Consider the following 18,355-nt stretch of genomic DNA (forward strand, 5'->3'; position numbering starts at 1 on the left):
GCTTAGAAGCATTCAGGATTGCTCTTGGCAATTTCTGCAGGTATTTTTGCTATACTAGGAGAGAGTCAGCTTAGTTGTGGGTGATCTTTGAATAGTCATGTCTGTCTTTGGTGAAAGATTATACTGTCAGGATAGGTGTTGAGAAAAAGAGGTACAGAGAAAGTTTTGGGAGCAGCCTGCTGTCTTCCACACAAAAGAAGGCCATTAACACCCCCCTCCTAACTTTCAAGGAAGGTGAGAGTATTTGAATTACATTGAAGGCAGGATTTTTGGGCCAGTGAGGTGCAAAAAGTGACTTAGAAGCTGATGATTTCTAGTAGGTGGCTCCTTTGCCTGCCCATTTGGGCTTCAAAAGACTAAACTCTGCAGTTACTTCAGTAGGGCTACAGTGAAATGCAGCATGTAGTCAAGGCCTGGACTGGACTGAACTGAACTGTCCTGCCTCTTTTGGCTCATTCTGCAGATCTGCATGTTCAAGTCTCAGTTAAAGGCCACTTCGTCAGTGGCCTTCTAGATTGCCAGCTCAGATGAAGGCATCAGGAGTCTGCTGTGTGGTTTGTGATATGAATTGATAGATACCAGCTCCTCAGCCATCAGTTACTAGCCCAGCACAGATGGTTGTGGCCCTCCTTGGTTAATAATGGAATGATAGCATGGGTGAAAACATGATGCCAGCTTGGTTTTCCTGCAGAGGTTCGGCATCTATGGAAAGGGGACTTGCCTTGAGGAGGGTAATTCCCCATTAGTGAAAGAGGCGGAGGGTGTAAGAACTATTCATGTGTTTAGGAGTGTGACCAGACCTGCTCTTGTACCCGTTGAACAAGGGAAACTGAAATCCCATAGCTTCTCAAGCAAACAGCAAGAGATGCTCCAAATCTTTTTGACGTTGACAGGTGATTTGAACAAAATCTTGGCCTTCAGGCAAACCTCTTGTGTTATTTTCTGCTGCAGCCACTGAAACGTCTGCTCAGAGAAAAGGAAGCAGCAGCTTGAAGTGGTTTTACACCCTCTGGGCATGAAGGATGAAAGGGAAGGGATGTCTTCTTCAGCCTCTCTAGAGAAGAGAGAGTACACCTAAAAGTGTACTTAGGAAAAAAGGGAAATGCTTTGCTTCTCGGCAGTTTAAATCAGGAGTCCTGATTCAAAACAAATCACCTCTTTTTTGACATGCTGACTGTTTCGTATCCTTGCCCCTGTATGGAAAGCCAGTGTGATACAGAGGAAAAAGATTTTCTGGACCTGAGGAAAAGTTCTACAAATGGGTTTAGATAAAACTTCAGGTTTTAGAGCATGCAGTCTGCATTTCGCAGGAAAAGAGTGTGTTGCCTTTGAAAACAGTGAGGTTCTGATACAGCATCTTGGGCAATATTGACAAAATGCATACAGTTTGGAGAGCCCTTATCCACTGGAAAATTCACTCAAATTGACACAAGGGCTATTGATTGTTTCTACAAAGCCATGAGGTTGGCTGCCTGAGAGCCTCTTGTAATCACAGAATCACAGAATGGTTCCTCCTCAAGCACAGAAGGGGTCCAGGCTTTTCACTGCCTGCCACCCTTGAATGTTGCCTCTGGATGTTGCTCCAGGCTCACAAGTTATCACAGACAGCAGATGTGCTGCTTCTAATGCCTTGCACACATCTCCTGAACAGGCTCTTTGGTTTCTTACATATGTGAGAATATACCAGGAGCTGCTTCTTCATTAGGTGCGTTTCCTTCCCTTTGTGGGGATGGCAACGTAGAGGCTGTTGGGCAACAAGAGTAACTATAGGAGTGGAGATGGGCAGGTAAGAAATGCTGCAGCAGCCCAGCACCATCCAGTGAAGCTCCTTGCTGAAAGCTCCTTAGAGATAACAGCACAGATCTGTAATGCTTAAAGCCAAAAGAAACAAGATCACTTGGTTTAATCCCTTTTACATTGAATCGTAGAATCATAGAATAGTTAGGGTTGGAATATTTCTGTCTGCTGTATAACACTTTTATACCTCTTTACTGAGTGATTTTTCTGTAACTAAGGCATAGCTTACGTTAGCCACGAAACGTTTCTCCCCCAGCAGATTGTAGCCCTCATTTGCAGATGTCTAGAGATAGGGAGAAATTGTTCCGGGAATTAATCACCTGCTTTAGAAAAATAAATAATAAAGAAGGGTATCAAGCTGATAGCTAATTTTATTTTTCCTGGCTTCTGTTCCCAATCATTAGATGTTGTTCCACCTTATTTTGTTAGATTAAAGAGCCCTGTACTTCCCAGTAATATTTCCCCATGAACTTTGCATGGATTTTTCTCATCAAGTTGCCTTTCCATCTTCTTTTTAATAAGCTGAGCAGATTGAAATCATAAACTCTTTTTACTGTAAATCATTGTCTCTGCTGCCTGTATTGGTTTTGGAGCTCTTCTTTGAAAATCTTCCCCAATTTTTTGACATTGTAAAATAGACTCGGGTTACTCATGGTACCTGGAAACACAGCTGTGCTGTGCAGGGGGGTTACATGGTGTGCTGGTGCTGTCTCTGTGTAACACAGTGCCCTCTTCACTGCAGTGTTCATGTTCAAGTGCAGTGTAGCTATTAAATCACTTTCAAAGGTATTATTTCCTTTTTGACTGTTTTTATGGGTTTGTCTGGATAGAGAGAAAGTTAAAGACAGATTTCAGGGTTAATGTGACTTTTTTCATAGGGTTGCCCATTTGCTGTGGGCTGAAAGAAACAGCAACAAAAGGAAGGGAGGATGACTCTATTTCCAGTATAATATATAATAATACTCTATTTCCAGTGTAATATATATAACTAAAAGGTGAAAGGTATTTGCTAGGTTGAATATTCCCAACAAAAAGCACTCGTGTCTGCTCTGGTCAGCCATCCCAGGCAACCACTGTGGTACTGAGATTTATCAGAAGAGTCAGTGCCTGCTTATGTTATAATTGAGCCACTGCCTTGTTTGGTATGAGGGATCTCTCACTCTCCAGGAAAGCCTCCCCCAGAAACCAGGGTTCCCTGCAGAGCTGCATCCCCTTCCGTTCACCGTCCTCACCGCCACCTGCAGCAGATTGGCACAGATTTTGTATAAGGGTTCTCAAAACAATCTCTCATACTGTAGGCAGTACAAAAGATACAGAGCTCCATGTAAAGGAAGAGGACTCTGCACGGAAGTCCCTTTGTCAGGACTTCTAGCATAATCCTTTTAAGCATCCTTTGCCTTTTTATTCCATCTCTTCTTCCTGCTTCAGCTTTGCTCCACTTTTGATCTCATTTCTAAAATAACCAGGAGCAAACCCTTCTTTTTAAAACAGCTTCTCACTCCACCTCATAGAGGACATACAGGTCTAGCTTTGGTCTCTTAATCTACTAAAGAGGATGTACAGAAAATCTAGGTTACACTGGGCATTGGCCAGACCCTCCTAGAAAAAAATGCCTCATACAAACAGGTTATTATGGAGGTTTTACAGCCTTCCTCACTGGAGATAGCAATGTGAGGATTTTTGCTGATGCCATCCTCATGTTTGGTTTGGATGGGAAGGCTGCAGAGGTAGGTGCAAGGAATGCGAGTTTTGTAATCCTGGTGGTGCTCAGAAAACAGGGCAGAACTCATTGTTTGCTGTAGGGACAAACAGATACAGAGGGTAAATGCATACGGAGAGGTTTGTTGAAGAGAATTCACAGTTTGTAATTCATGTGTGGCTGGAAAACCAGTAGCTGTGAGTGCTTTAAAAAAGGCAAATAAATGAGCAATCAATAGAGTGAAATTATACCATCAACTGTTGTTGTTCTGAGTTGCATTAAGCATGTGTTCCCACAGTAGATCTTCCTGAAAGCGTTTATAAAATCTTGAGTTGTCTGAATTGCGCATGGCACTTGCCACAGTTGCAAAAATGCACTTTTCATTTGTTTTCCTTGCTGCTTTGGCTGAAAAATTGATCCTGCACATATCCACTGAATAGCACAAGGTTCATCCCATAAACAGGCATCGTATTCTGTTGTGTCTCTGAGACCAAAGAGCAAGGTGGACCTACCACCATTAAAGGGGCACCAGCAGCATCCCCCTTCATAAAAGTTGAATGGCATGGCTCAAGCCATGCAGGTTGACAGCATATTCTGTTGATCAGAGTAGTGTCTCATGCATTGTCCCGTTGTTCTCAGGCACTTGTAGTGAGTAGGAAACAGTACATGGCAGTGGTTTAGTCATTCCTGGAGCTTCATGGCTCCTCTAAGCCTGGTTTCACTGCAGGGTTTTATCGTATTGTTTGGCAGTGATGGAGTGAGTTAAGCTTTGAAAGAGGTTATTCATAAATGAGAGGCTCTCTTTATGGGACTTGTGCTTTTGAAAGCAATTTGGTTCATCCAGAGCTGACCATTGTGGGTTATTTGTTTATCCATATAAGATTGCTCTTTTTTTCAACACCCAAGCAAAAGAAAATATTAAAGGAAGATGGATATGGATATTTCTTTAAATAAGGAGAGGAATGTGATGGAAGATACAAAAACTGTAATAAAGCCTAGTCAGGTAAAAATGTTGACATATCTTATTTCATTTAATTCATAAGTGGAAGAAGATAGAGAATTTATTTGACTAAGCCTCTGTTTCAGTGTCTTGATGATATGTTTGGAAAATTGCTCTGGAATTGATGTGTAAGTGACCTTGAAAGATGGTGTATTTAAGTGATAGCTCATTTTGAGGCCGAGTTGCAAGCCTTCTCCCTCTCCCTCTGCACCAAATAAAACAAGCAAAGGAAATCAGTAGCACTGAATTTAAGTCATGTGAAGATAAAGAAGAGGGAATGTCATCTCAGAACTCAAAATATAACTAACCTAGAAGAACCTAAGGGGGCCTATAGGGATGCTGGGGATGGACTCTTCATTAGGGACTGTAGTGATAGGACAAGGGATAATGGGTTAAAACTTAAACAGGGAAGTTTAGATTGGATATAAAGAGAAAATTCTTTCCTGTTAGGGTGGTGAGGCACTGGAATGGGTTGCCCAGGGAGGTTGTGAATGCTTCATCCCTGGCAGTGCTCAAGGCCAGGTTGGACGAGGCCTTGGGTGACATGGTTTAGTGTGAGGTGTCCCTGCCCATGGCAGGGGGGTTGGAACTTCTAGGAAGCCTGCCCTGTGGCAGCAGTTCTGTAGCCTTGGTGTCTGCTCTGGGACATGTGGAGAGCTGAAATCAGACCCCTATGATGGGTGACACTGCTAATTCAGTGTGCAACATCTACCCTTTGAATCACATTATTAATATAGATATAAGTGTATATATATATATATATACACACACACTCCATGTTTGTGGTTATTCATATATATAGCTGGCAAAAAGATACATTCATAAATACTAATATATTTATATATACATATATGATTATAAACTACCATATAAACATAGATATATAGTTATTCTTAATTATTTGATTTGAGGAGGCACTGGCCAGACCTAAACTTGATTATTGCATCTAATTAGTTGAACTTCCCTTCTACCTGTAGTAAATGAAATAAAAACATTTGTGTTTTGCAGCCTGAAACAGTTTGGCCAGGGCTCCCTGCTAAGGCGGGACACCATCCCCAGCCTGGTGTCAAGGTCATGCCCATGCAAGCTGTGCTGGTGAGGCTGTACCTGATTGAATGACCCCTACCAGGCGTCATCTGCAACTGTATGGTGTATCCAAGTCACTTGAGTATCACAGACTTCAGCTGGGCTGTTGGCTGGCCCAAGACTTCAGAGAAAGTTTCCATATGTACCTGAACTGGATTTCAGACCAACCAGCCAGGCTTGCTCTAAACCGTTGCATGGTGGTGGTTTCTTCCATAAACAGAAGTGATTTACAGCCTCTCTGTATGCTCAGTGTTGTGTGCACAACAGTAGTGGTGGTCCCTCCTTTGGAAAGAGCCCACACTTGAGATTGTTTCTGAAACACATGGTGGCATGTCATGTCCCGTATGAGTTATAAAGTGCACATTATCTACCCGCTTACTGATTACATGAGGATACATTACATTTACTAACATGTTGAATGTCCTTGTCACAATCCTGGCTGCATGTGATGTTGATGATATTGTGTGTAATAACATGGTAAAAGGTATATTTGCAGGGTAATCCAATGTCAGTGGAAACAGCATTGCTGAGGATTGGCTTTCTAATTCTATTTTACTGCTCTGGGAACTCAGATAAAATATTCACTGCAGAAACAGCATTTTGAGGTAGCAATTTATTACCTCAAGTTTGTACATTCAGAACATCAGTCAAAAAAGAGAAAATTTAAGCCCTCGAAAGGATTGTTGCCTGTCTTGTGTTGTTTTACCAGCATGGTTTATTATGTATGTTTTATATTTGAACCACACAAAAGAATATTAGGAAGTTCTAGGTATGTATAGCCTCACAAAGTTAATATTGCTTTTGGACTCATTCCTGGGCATGATCTAATCTCCCCTTAAGTCAACGGGGATATTTCCATTCGCTTCAATAGGAGCCGGGTTTGTGTTTTAATATGCATTAAAGCCTACAAAATCTGTGCAATAAAATAAAAATGGGAGGCCACACTTTGCACAATGGGGGACCCTAAATGAAGGCGCTGAAGTAGCATTTAATCACCAGAGTAAGGAGCCTGATTTTCAAAGCTTCTGGCTGTGAGCAGTGGGGGGGGATGAGTGATAAGTCTCCTTCATGCTCCAGTTGAGTTTGTGGCTGATGTGATACCGCTGTCCGTATTCAGCTGGCACTGGTGATTCATGGCTCGAGAAGGTTTAAAAAGGGGGTGAATATAATGTGTGGCTTATTCTGATTCCCACTGGCTTTGGTGGCCCCATTGTGCTGAATCAGTCTGGCATTGGTGCTCAGGTTCATGTGTTCGTTACACTGAAACGGTTTCATCCTGTGGGTTATGTTTACAGTTTATCCTTAATGGAAATAACAAAATGAATATCTCCTGAAAGGGGTGTGCACTCTGCTTTTATACACAATATGCATAGATATTTTATATACAGAGCCATTTGATGTGAAGGGCCTAAACAGAAAAAAAATATATGGGTTATATAATGGATTAAATAGTGTTAGCTTTCAGAAATCGTAAATTTTCTTCCTTAATAGAGTGTGAAATTCCTGTCTACAAATCATAGCATTTTGGTTGATTTTACGTTCGTTGGTTTGATGAATAATGGGCTTGCAGCATTTTAAAACTTTTCCTGCCTATGATAGCTGTCTGCTAAGTGTCCTTCAACAATCATGCCTTTGCTCAGTGCAAGGAATCTGGATTAGCTCAAACAACTGCATTCACAATCACAAATCTGTCCATGATCCCCCTGTGCAATGACACGTAAGGGACAGGATCCGTCTGGAGATTGGGGGCAGGAGCACGGGTAGGTGGATGTAAAGCCTTCATCTTGTTGCATCTGGATGAGCTGTGGAAGCTCCTGCTTTCCCCCTTTGTATTTTAGACCAGCAAATTTTGGATAAAATGTCATTATTCAACAGTTTTCTTCTAAAACTGCATTTATTTATTACTGTTTCTCCAGCAAGGCAATGCAAGAAGCTTCATCTGATGGCTCGGTGACAAGCAAGGTGGTTTGTTTACTGCCACAAGACTCCCAGTCTTTGATGATGCTCATGAATAATTAGTAGTGTTTTGGAATCAGTGACTTTTTTCTTTTCTCCCTTTAAGGGATGAAACACAGCCCTAAGTACTTTGCTGTCAGTAGGCGTTTCTGGTTGCCTTATTCCTGTCGTTTTAATCTGGGGACAAATCAGCTTCTATATGTAGCTGGTTTGCACTGAGTCCCTTTGTTTTGAAGCTGAAAGAGGGAGAGGCAGATTCAGGGCTCAGAAAATATGTTTTTGTAGCACTTTGCATGACATGGCCCTTGCACATATTGAGGGTGACTTTGTTAGGTGCACTGGGGCTGGAGTCAGGAAGGTGCATCCATCACCTTTAGTCTCCAGTCACCTGAGAGATTATATATTTTAATAGCTACAATTACCGTAAGCATTGCAATTGCACTAGTGAGCATCTAGCTTTGGATGGGAAGGGTTATGCTGCACTCTGGCAGCTGGGGTGTCACCTCCATCCTGCACTGCAGCTTGTGCTGAGAACACGTTCTGCCTTCACTGCCACCCACCCCTCCTGTCCTTTCTATCAGGCTCTGGGAATAAGGGACCATTCACCTTATCTGGCCTTTTCTAATTTCCCAATCTGAGATGCAGGTTTGTGCAATTAACTCATATTCCTGAAAAGGCATGAGAAGAACAAGCATCATTTTGTAATTGAGGCTCTGAACAACTGAGCTGATGATATTCAAGAAACTGTTCCTGTGCAAAACCACTGTAGTATTCTGGAAATGAGATAATTGAGGGATTTCCAATGGTACTTCTTTATGATAGAAGTTTCTGAAAGAGTACCAGATAATTTCAAGTTAATCCTATTTCTGTCTGTGCAGGAATTTCCCGCATCTTGTTCATCATTTGCTGAGAGTATGACTACTTACAGTGGCAAGTTCTGAAAGTCGGGCTACTGAATCACTCAGGAAAACCATATGCTACAATATGGTTTTTGTATGTAGGCCAGTAACTTGGGTAGAAGAATAGGTTATATTGTCTTATCAGTACTAAGATGCCAAATGGTAGGAGATTCTGGGCCATCCCTGGCAAGGAGTTGCTGCTGCCAGATGTCCTCTGTGTTGCGTATTTGCACTCTCCTTTTTCTGCCACTGACTCCCAGCCATCAGACCTCGATTTGCTTTTCTCAGCTAAAAAGCCTTGTTACTCCATTCTGTCCTTTCCATGCCCAGCTTCTTACAGACCACCAAGTTGTCTTTTAATCTTGCCTTGAGAAAGACTAAACAGAATTAAACTCTTTTCAATATTTCTGCTGTTGAGAGTATTCAGGAAGGGTGATCTGACTTTTAGAAGGAACGTATGTGTGAAGCAGATATCCATGGTGATGGGCACCTATGTAAACACCCGGGCTGACAGCTCCAGTAAACACTCTTTTACAGAGCTGTGGCAGATCCATCTATCATGCTACCTATACACAAAGTACTGTCAAATGTGTAAAGTAAACAAACAGGGGACAAAAAGGAGGTGAGGAAAGAAATAATGCTTTCTGCTAATCTCTTTCTGTTCTAAGAGCCTCTCGGGTTTCTCGTGACTGTAGTAAATATATAACCTTCCAAGCATTTTTGAGTGGGCCACATCATTTGAAGTGGTCTGCTGAAAAGTGCAGCAAGTCAGTGGCAAAGCAATGAGGGAAATCCAGTTTTTCCGATTCTTTGTCCACTTCAATAGCCACCAGCTTCTCATTCCCTTTTTTTCTTGCATTTGCCCTTCATAATAACAGTGTCTCAGTGTGTGCCACTAGCAGGAGCCATACAGAAAACGTTATCCCATTATTTTCCCAGGGAAAGAGGGAAAACAAGTCTTTGAGGGAAACAAGCCCGCAACCTTTGCATTTCTGGCCCATTGCCATGCCCAAGGGCTGCACTTAATTTACATATAAATGTGCCCAGGATTTTAATCAGAGGTTAATGCACCCTGTTGTTATTTTTCACTTACAGTGTTTGAGATGTGCATGGTGCTTGGCGAATCACATGGGGCAAATGTACTTGGAGGAATGCAGTGGCAAGTATATTGGTGGCACAGCTTCTTGGATTGATGTCTGTCTTTATTTCTGAGGCTGCCCTCTGCCTGAGGAACTGGTGGCTTCAGTTCTTCAGGGATACAGAAAAATCTGGCTGAGGGCAACATAAAGAGCTGGTTTACGGACTGCTCGGTTGGATTTCAGCTGCCTTGTGTAAAAATGCATTAGTGCCTCTCGTGTGCCATCCCAGTGGACAAGAACACCTGGGTTTTTCTGTCTCATTCAGAAATGCATCTGCAAAAGCTTGGGATTTTTTGGGTTGCAATCACTTTGGAATTTTCAGGATCTCTCACGGTGTTGCTTCTTGGTCTGTTTAACTCAGGTGGCTTTTTCATGTTTCTCTTTTAAGTAGCAGGCAGCTGAGAAGAGAGCACCACAAAAACTGTCCAAGAAAAGCCTTATAGAGATGCTCCCAAAGGTCTCTCCTTTCCTCTGCTCTCCTGGTCCTGAAAACAAAGTTCTGTGTTTCTTTGGTATTTGTTAATATCTGTAAGCTCTTATGAGACCCCACTTGGAGTACTGTGTGCGGTTCTGGTGTCCTCAACATAATGAGGCTATGAGGGTGCTGAGGCAGTGGACTGGGTTGCCCAAAGAAGTGGTAAATGCTCCATCCCTGGCAGTGTTCAAGGCCAGGTTGGACAGAGCCTTGGGTGACATAGTCTAGGGTGAGGTGTCCCTGCCTATTGGCATTGGGTTGGAATTAGATGATGTTAAGGCCCTTTCCAACCTAAACCTTTCTATGATTCTGTGATTCATCTGGAAGGTGTCACCTACATGGAGAGATGGGCTAAATATTCAGCGAGCATGTGTATTCTAACTTTAGACACATATTTGGGTAGACTGCAAGGAAACACTTTGTGCAGGACATTTGAGAGCATGGTAGAATATGTTCCTGGGTCGATGAGATGAATTCCACATGGAAAACCTGAAAGGAGCAAATACCTTCTTTGTATTTATCAAGCTGCTGTGTGGTGGTGACAGGTGAAATGACAAGACATATTGAGGAAAAAGAATTAATTAATTTCTGGGACCTTCTAATAAATCAAAACTAAAAAGAAGAACTAGTGTAGCAGACCTGTTGGCAGTTGCTAACGCTTGCTCAATGATCCTTTCCTTCCGAAATACAGAAATGGAAAGTAACTGTTGCCAGGAGTCATAAAATGAAAAACTGACTCAGAAGATAGATTTATTATCAGCTCAGTATTGGTGAAATTCAGCTTCATAAACAGGTTAATCGGCTAAAACCTTCTGTGCTCTCACTGGGGGAAAACCTTACTTATTTCAAATCTTGTTTAAAGATCTAAAATAATTCTTCTTGTCTCCTGCATAAATCACCATCTGTAGGAGCATTAATGTTCATCTCTTTTCCCTCATCCTTGCCCATGTGGGTTATTCTTTATTTATTTATTTCCACAGGGTCTCATTTATTATGGGCTCTTCTCACCCCTGCGATGTAATTTCTCTTCTGGACTTCAAGGCATTTTCATCACAGTTCACTGCATATTTCACCCATGTTTCTACAGAAGGTCATTACATAGCACAGGCAGCTGCCGCCGACCAGAATATTTAGAATACACTCTTCTTTGTCCTCCAGTTCTGTGTCGCTCATCTTTGGGTGAATATATGTAAGCAAGAAAGATGTGGACCTAATGTTGCTAGAGAAAGTCCTAAGCCTGTACATGGCTGCAATTTGTTCTGCTCTTTTCCGCTTCCTGTCTATACGGTTGATTAAATGGTAGGAGAATACTTGTCAGTTCGAATTAGCATCAAAAAACATGATAAAAAAAAAAACTTGGAAAAAAATATGTAAAAAATAAAATAAAATAATAAATATGTCCTATAAAACAAGTGCAAGTACATCAGGCATCTCTCTACCTGTGTGCTTGGTTCTTTACTGCCACATGCCCAGAGTTGGATGGGGATAACAGGAACAATGTCCTGATTCCCTGGGAACAGGCAGCATCCCTTCTTGCTCTCTGGGCTTCTCTGTATTACCCCAGGGATGGCGTTGCCTTAGGACGAAGCTAATATCACTCACCTCTTGCTGCTGCTCCTCAGAAAAGCAATTTAGTAAGTTTGCCTGTAAACTCCAGTATAGATTGTGTTCTGCTGAGAAATGTCTGGGGAAGCCTGCACCAGGGCTGTTCATATTGTTCAACATCAGCAGCTCTATCACACCATCAAATCCATCCCTTCCACTGATGTCTCGCAAGCACAGGGCCATCATTTTCATAGCTGCTATTCAAGACTGCAATTAATTTTTAAATCAAAGGTCTTGTGTGAATCCAGTATCATAAGGGGATTAATTGCTGGTATAATCTAAGAAGCCAGATTTGAGGCATAATTTGTAAGACTGAAGCTAAGGAATAATGCAGATAAATTAGCCTTTCTAAGACTTGATGCTATCAGAGAAAATTTCAGTGCAGTCTGATGCTTGAAAAAAAAACCCAAGCCAAAGCCAAAAAGGCACACACATCCCTTATTAGCACTGATCTTAGAGCACCTCTTTCCTCAGTGATTAACTGATAATGCTGTTCTAAATAGCATCAAGTAGCATCGGAGACTAAATTCAGGTTTCTTGTGTTATCATTTTGCCCTGCAACATCTTTACTAGTTTTCATATACTAATGACATGACTTGACGGCCTGCAAACTGTGTTTAGTATTTCTCAAGCTCGAGGTCCACTTTACTAATGCATCACCCAAGTTTAATAATGCTGTATTTGGGTAGGAAAATATTTTTGGTATATGTGTGCTGGGAAAGTGCATTTGAGTATTTTGATGCTGGTGTGGTTGTGTGTGTGGTGGTGGTGTATTTGCTCCTCTGCATTTGTCGTTGGTGCTGAAGTCAGTGAAGGTTTAGAATACATAAATAAGAGCGGGTCGTATATTACTAGGCGGTGTTTGTGGCTTAAGGGCCCTATTATCTTTTTGTACAAAAGCTGTCCTGATTTTGGTGTTCATGTCAAGAGGAGGATGGATTTCTACATCACTCTAGGCAAAAATGAGGTGGGTGAAGTCCTTCATGGCAGAAACCATATGAGCATGAGAGTGGTGCTTGGATGGAGTGCTGAGTGCCATGCGACCTGCAGCTCTGTTATACAAAAACACGCTTTCTCTCATCATTTCATAGCACCAGGTAGGAAACCAACTGATGTTTTCTTACACCAGTACTTAAAGTGGTCAAACCCATCCTTCCTCCATGATAAAAGAGGATATAATTGCAGTCTAAGAACTTCTACTGTGTGAGCTTACAATTGCTTGTTATCTAGGATTTTGGCATTGTCCAGTGTATGATCTCATTATCAAATTTACCATCTATTTTATGTATTTGAATGGATTTACTTTAAACTGCCACCCAGTTTTCTTCTTTAGCAAGTGCACTGGCATGAACTTGGAAAGGGAAGCCATTTTCTATTGTGCAATTCATTGTCAATAGTGATATCCCTCTGTTTACCCCTCGATGTTTATAACTAGCTCACCAGAATTTTTATAAAATGATTGAATTTAGAAAATCAGAAAATGATTAATTGATTAATTGATTGACTGGTTAAAATTATGTTGTTTCTTCTGCTACTCTACTAGCTGCAGTCCCAGCAAAGAATGGGCTTTGAGATTAGGACACTTATGAAGATCCATCTTTCTACCTACCCCTAAATTTCTTGGGACAAAGGATTGAGACATTAAGTGGGGTTCAGGAAAAAATGCCAAAGTTCAAGTTTCTGTTTTCATTTTTCTGCACAGCTTTATCATTTCTAAGGGTGGAGTATTTTTCATATGCTAAGTGCATTTCAAAATAGATGTGAAGTTTCATTAATCCTATTCCTGAGATTCTCTGCTTGCTGTTTTTCTGCAGGAGTTATCTACACAGCAGATATTCTTGACCGGGAGACAACCAGATCCTACTGGTTGACAGTGTATGCGACTGATCACGGTGTCGTACCACTCTACACTACCATCGAAGTCTACATTGAAGTGGAGGATGTGAATGACAACGCTCCTCTCACCTCTGAACCTATCTATTACCCAGCAGTCATGGAAAACTCCCCAAAGGATGTATCTGTCATTCAGATCCAAGCCCAGGATCCTGACTCCAGCACTACTGAAAAACTGACTTACCGGATTACAAGTGGAAATCCTCAGAACTTCTTTGTAATCAATCCCAAAACAGGTAATGCAATCTTGCTGCCTTAGGGTGGTAGGAAAATGCAGTTTAAATATTCATCAGTCTTGTTCCCCTTTGGGATCCACTGCTGTTGTATTGCTTTCCAAAGCTCTGTGTTCTGATAAGTTATGTATCTAAAGCATCTTGTATGTGTCTAAAGCATCCTCTTTTCGGTACACGAACCAGGTAGCAGATGATGTGCTGCAGATGTGCTGCTGCAGCCATCATTCTTCTGTAGGTCACCAAATAGCTTCTGGCTGTTACCTCTTCCCTGTGTCTGTAGCAATGAGACTCTGCTACACTGAGTCCGCAGACAAATGCTGAGAAGCAGATTCAAGCTGTTGCAGTTTACAGAGCAGTATTTCATCCCTTGTAACCCAGAGTAGCAGCACTGAAAGTGAGTGGCATGATGGTTGCCCAGCACATGTAATTAGGCTCTGCATTACAGTAGCTGGATGTGATTCTTCAGCTTGTTCTATACAAAAAGATAGTTTAAATGACCTAAAAGCTCCTGTGGCCTTTATAAAACATAAAGAAGTCTATGTGTTTACATTGATTTGTAACAGCCGGGGATGTAGCCTGTGGGTGCAGTGTTGCAAATACAGTGTTTAAGTGCTGTTGTTGGCTGGTGGTGGAGCATTGCAGCCATGCAGACTGGCTCTGCACATCTCTGTACCCTCAGAGTTTTTGCTGAACCAGATGTCCTGGGTGTCTTGTTGACCAAGAAGTCCTTCCAGTAGGTGTAGCCCAAGGTTGTGGATGCTCTGATGGATGCTTGCCTGCAGGTGGTCCTCACTCCAGCATGTACCCATCCATCCCTCACTCATCTAGCTGGTGGGGACCCATCAGCATGGTCTGGAGCTAGACAATAAAGGGGGTCTTCTGCAGCAACAAGCTGGTCTTTATCGAAGTAGTTCAGAGGATTCACACAGCTTTAGGCTGGTCGTAACACTCCTGGTTTTGATTTGTCTTTTAAAGTTTATTTATATCTGCTGTAAATTTCTAACTAGCAAAAAACCCAGAAGGAATAGATCGGAGAGGGAACATTTTTAATTTGGTGTAGGAAAATGATAAACTCAATAGGCTTTCAGCATTTGGCTGGGCAATCCTATTGCAGTGTGTGGCATACGAAGGGGTCGGGATCTTTTCAGGCATGAGCCCAGGTGAAGAATCATGGAGTATGTATAATCACTGTGTTCAATCTGCTGAGCCCTAAGGCATATCTCTCACTTATTTTTAGCACTTGAAATGGCCGAAGATGGCTATTCCATCTGCAGCATCTCTTCTCCCCCTCCCCACCCCATAAATCCCATCTGGGCAAAGTAGCAGTTAGGACTCTGCAGTCTTTAATGCTTGTGCTTCCCTCCTGTTGGCTCCTCTGCAGAGCAGCCTGCTTAGCACAGCTCTGCTTATCCACATGGCAGCTGGTCTGAGCCCATGATCAGGACAGAGGCGGGCACACTGAAGCCCAACAGCACCCTAGCCTGGTAGCACACCCTGTGGGATGGCTCCTTATGCCACTGGAACAGTTTGCAGGGATACTTTTCCCTAAGAAAGCGGTCTTCGTTGTCACAGTTAACACTGACAATGGTTCATCTTCATTTTCTGCTGTAGAAATTGCTGTGTGAAAACTTAAAGGCTTTAGAATAAGTAGCGTTGCTGCTTGAGCAACTCCCAAAGGGCCTCTCTTGTGTTCAGTGAACATCCTGGCTAATGGCTGGCTGTGATTTGTCATGGAGGGGATAAACCATCCCCTTCTACCACACAATGCAGAGCACTGAGAGCCGGGCAAGGTGTCCTCTTCCGGTTTATTTTTGCCTTTGAAAATGATGGGATTGAGAGAGTGTGTGTGCACAGTGGTGCCTTGTCCTGAAAGTCTGTCGTTGTGAACACAAGGATTTCAGCCTCCCTTGGAAAGTATTGGTATGTGTCAAGCTCTGCCTGCCTGGCCTTGACATTGGGTGGCTTTATCCTGATGGATGCTGATGTCTGAGGAATAAAAGCATAATGATTTCCCTAGAAAGTACCCCTGGGGGTCTCTGGACAGGCTCCTTTCAACCATCTCCCTGCAGTGCACTAGTTTCTCCAAGACGGCAATGCACACTCCAGTTGCTTTATACAGGCAACTTCTGCATACACAGGAGAGGTTCATAGCATTCCTTCCCCGCATGCTCACTGGAATTCAGCACAGCAGTAACTCATGTAGTGCTTTGCACAGCAGCCCTAAATGCGACAGCATGCTGTATAATCGAGATGAAAAGGTTTAACATGAACCCAAATATATGGTGATTGCTGCATACATGGGCTGAGTGAGCATGCTCCTGCAGTCAGGGGAGAGCAGTCGTTTGTGAGAAAGGGGATCTATTTTCTGTGTCACTTTGGAAGTTTAGGCAGTGCCAGCAAACTGACATCTTGCTCCTGTGAGTAATCAGGTGCTGAAGGCAGCATCCTGCATTTTTACATCCTTGCGTGGGAAGCAGCAGAAGTCAGCCTCAACTGGAGACAGGGAGTTGGCTGGAGCACTCGGGTGCTTTTGAGGTACTAAGAAGTTACTCCTGTGTCTGACTGGTTGGGCTTTGCTAATGTGCTCAGGGTTAAACCTCTCTGTCAGAAATAAGCATCCCCTAAATGCAGATTATTCGGAGGCTCAGGAGGGCAGGTGTGAGAGCAGAGTTTGGCTTCCTTCACTGCAAAGAAGCATGGATCATGGTTCACAGATCGCTTCCTTAGATTACTTGGCTCTATTGTAGCAAGAAGTTTCACACTACTACTGGAGAATAAGGCCTTGTCCTCCTGTGCTCTCCCTCTTATTTTTAGGACTTGCTGCATTGTACTCAGTTTTGTTACAAAGCGCAGAGTGCCCAAGGCATGTCATGGCTTATGGCATGTGTCTGGTGGCATTTCAGGCATTTCTGGCCTGCCTGCAGATGGTGTGGTTACCTGCAATGCTGATGGACAGCATAGCCTGGGAAAGGTGGATAATCCCATCTTCTTAGTCCTTGCTAGCACAAAGAGGAATGCCCTGAATGTTGCTGCACCCTGCTTGTGGCGTGTCCTTCTCTGTCTTTGCACAGTCTAGTGCTCCTTCTCAGTGGTTGTTGGAGTTCAGCAGTGACTTGAGCTCCAACAGTGTTTGTCAGTGTTGTTAAAGCTCACTTTTAGCTGTTTTATAGCTTGTGCAGGTCATGCAGATTCCCAGAGGCACATGTACCGCTATGTGTGTTGCTACCTGATCAAGTCATGAAGCAGGGAGATAGGGAGTCCATGTTTTGTTCCCAGTTTTGATACAAGATTATAATTGCAGCCACATCTTGGATTCTTAATTGATTATCTGCATAGCAGAAGCAATGATACTCCTGTATGCCATGTCTATAGGTAGACAGTAAACCTGTCTAGTTAGCTCTGGGTGGCTATTTTAGGTGCTATCAAACTGCAAATACATCGCATGCATTTGGACCCGTTTGCAGGCAGCCTTCAGACCTTTCACAATTATCACTTACAATTTGCTCTATGGGCTTTTGAGAGAGAAAGAGTTGCTCCTGCAGGAGCCAAGAGCTGCTAAAAGCTGCTTAGAGCAAGACTTTGGCACTGAAGTCACCCTGGGCAGCTTGTGCTTGAGAGCTCAAGTACACGTGTGTGGTGTGGGCTCTCCCTTGTGACCTTGGGGTTTAAATAGGTGCTCTGGGGGAGGAGAATGGGAACATGAGAAGCCTTGCTATGGCTAGGTATGGAAAGGCAGCGTGGGCAACCTCCCATGAAGGTCTTTGTTTTCTCACCTTAATTATTTTTAATAAAACACAGCTGAACATCACTTTGCACCTCGGCCCCGCACTTTTGTCTCGTGAGCTGATATTCATAGGTACAAGCACCAAGTGAATAATGTAGCACATGAGTACGTGTGAAACTGTACATCATTCACGCTGGAGAACAAGGCCGCCTTGTTCTGCAAACTGGCGGAGGCTGCTGCCTAAGTTTAGCAGGTCCAAGAGAGCAAATAGGGATTGTTCTTTATAGTTGTCAAAGAGGTGTTTCACGGCAGAGTTTTGTGAGGGGCCGGGTAACATGTTCTTAAAGTGACTGTATGGGTTATATGACCACGGGGGGGGGGGGGGGGGGGGGGGGTGAAGACATCCTCCAGTGCCTTTGTTTCCTAGCTGTGTTGCACATACAGCAGTGATGGAGGCTTTCCCAGTGCTCAGCATCTCCAGCAGCTACGAAAAAGCCTAAATCCTACTGTGGCTTCTTGGGGAGCCATGAGTTTCCCTCATAACCTGACTCGTGCTGGTGAGAGCTCAGGTTTGCTTTGGCAGAGCACAGGGTCACAGGGTGGTTGGGTGGTTTGCGATGGAGAGGAGTAGGAGGAGGAAGGCAGAGCTACTGCTCTGACAATCTCCCAGCCAAACCTATTGGAGTGCCACAGCTGCCCCGAGCCAAGTGAGTTATTTTGGGGTGAGAGGCATGTGAACGGAGGTAAATAAAACAGAAGATGGAGTTAATAAAAAAAAAAAAGATTGATTAGGGCTGTAAATTCTTATTTTTATAGCATGTATACGGATGTTAATTTCACAGCACAGGG

The 18,355-nt window shown here is 43.0% G+C and overlaps 1 protein-coding gene across 9 annotated transcripts in view; it reads left to right on the forward strand.

The window, feature by feature from the left end:
* The window catches only part of FAT3 (FAT atypical cadherin 3), a 410,737-nt gene that overhangs the window by 173,923 nt on the left and 218,459 nt on the right, over nt 1–18,355 (forward strand). For all 9 annotated transcript variants that reach the window (XM_061343747.1, XM_061343753.1, XM_061343751.1 and 6 more), the window contains exon 3: nt 13,471–13,785. In XM_061343747.1, the coding sequence (XP_061199731.1) occupies nt 13,471–13,785 (315 nt within the window). The remainder of the gene's footprint in view (nt 1–13,470; nt 13,786–18,355) is intronic.

Source organism: Neopsephotus bourkii, unplaced genomic scaffold (genome assembly GCF_033783945.1).
Source record: "Neopsephotus bourkii isolate Nb327-2 ecotype Australia unplaced genomic scaffold, CSIRO-AGI_Nbou_v1 NB_1825, whole genome shotgun sequence".
Lineage (NCBI taxonomy): Eukaryota > Metazoa > Chordata > Aves > Psittaciformes > Psittacidae > Neopsephotus > Neopsephotus bourkii.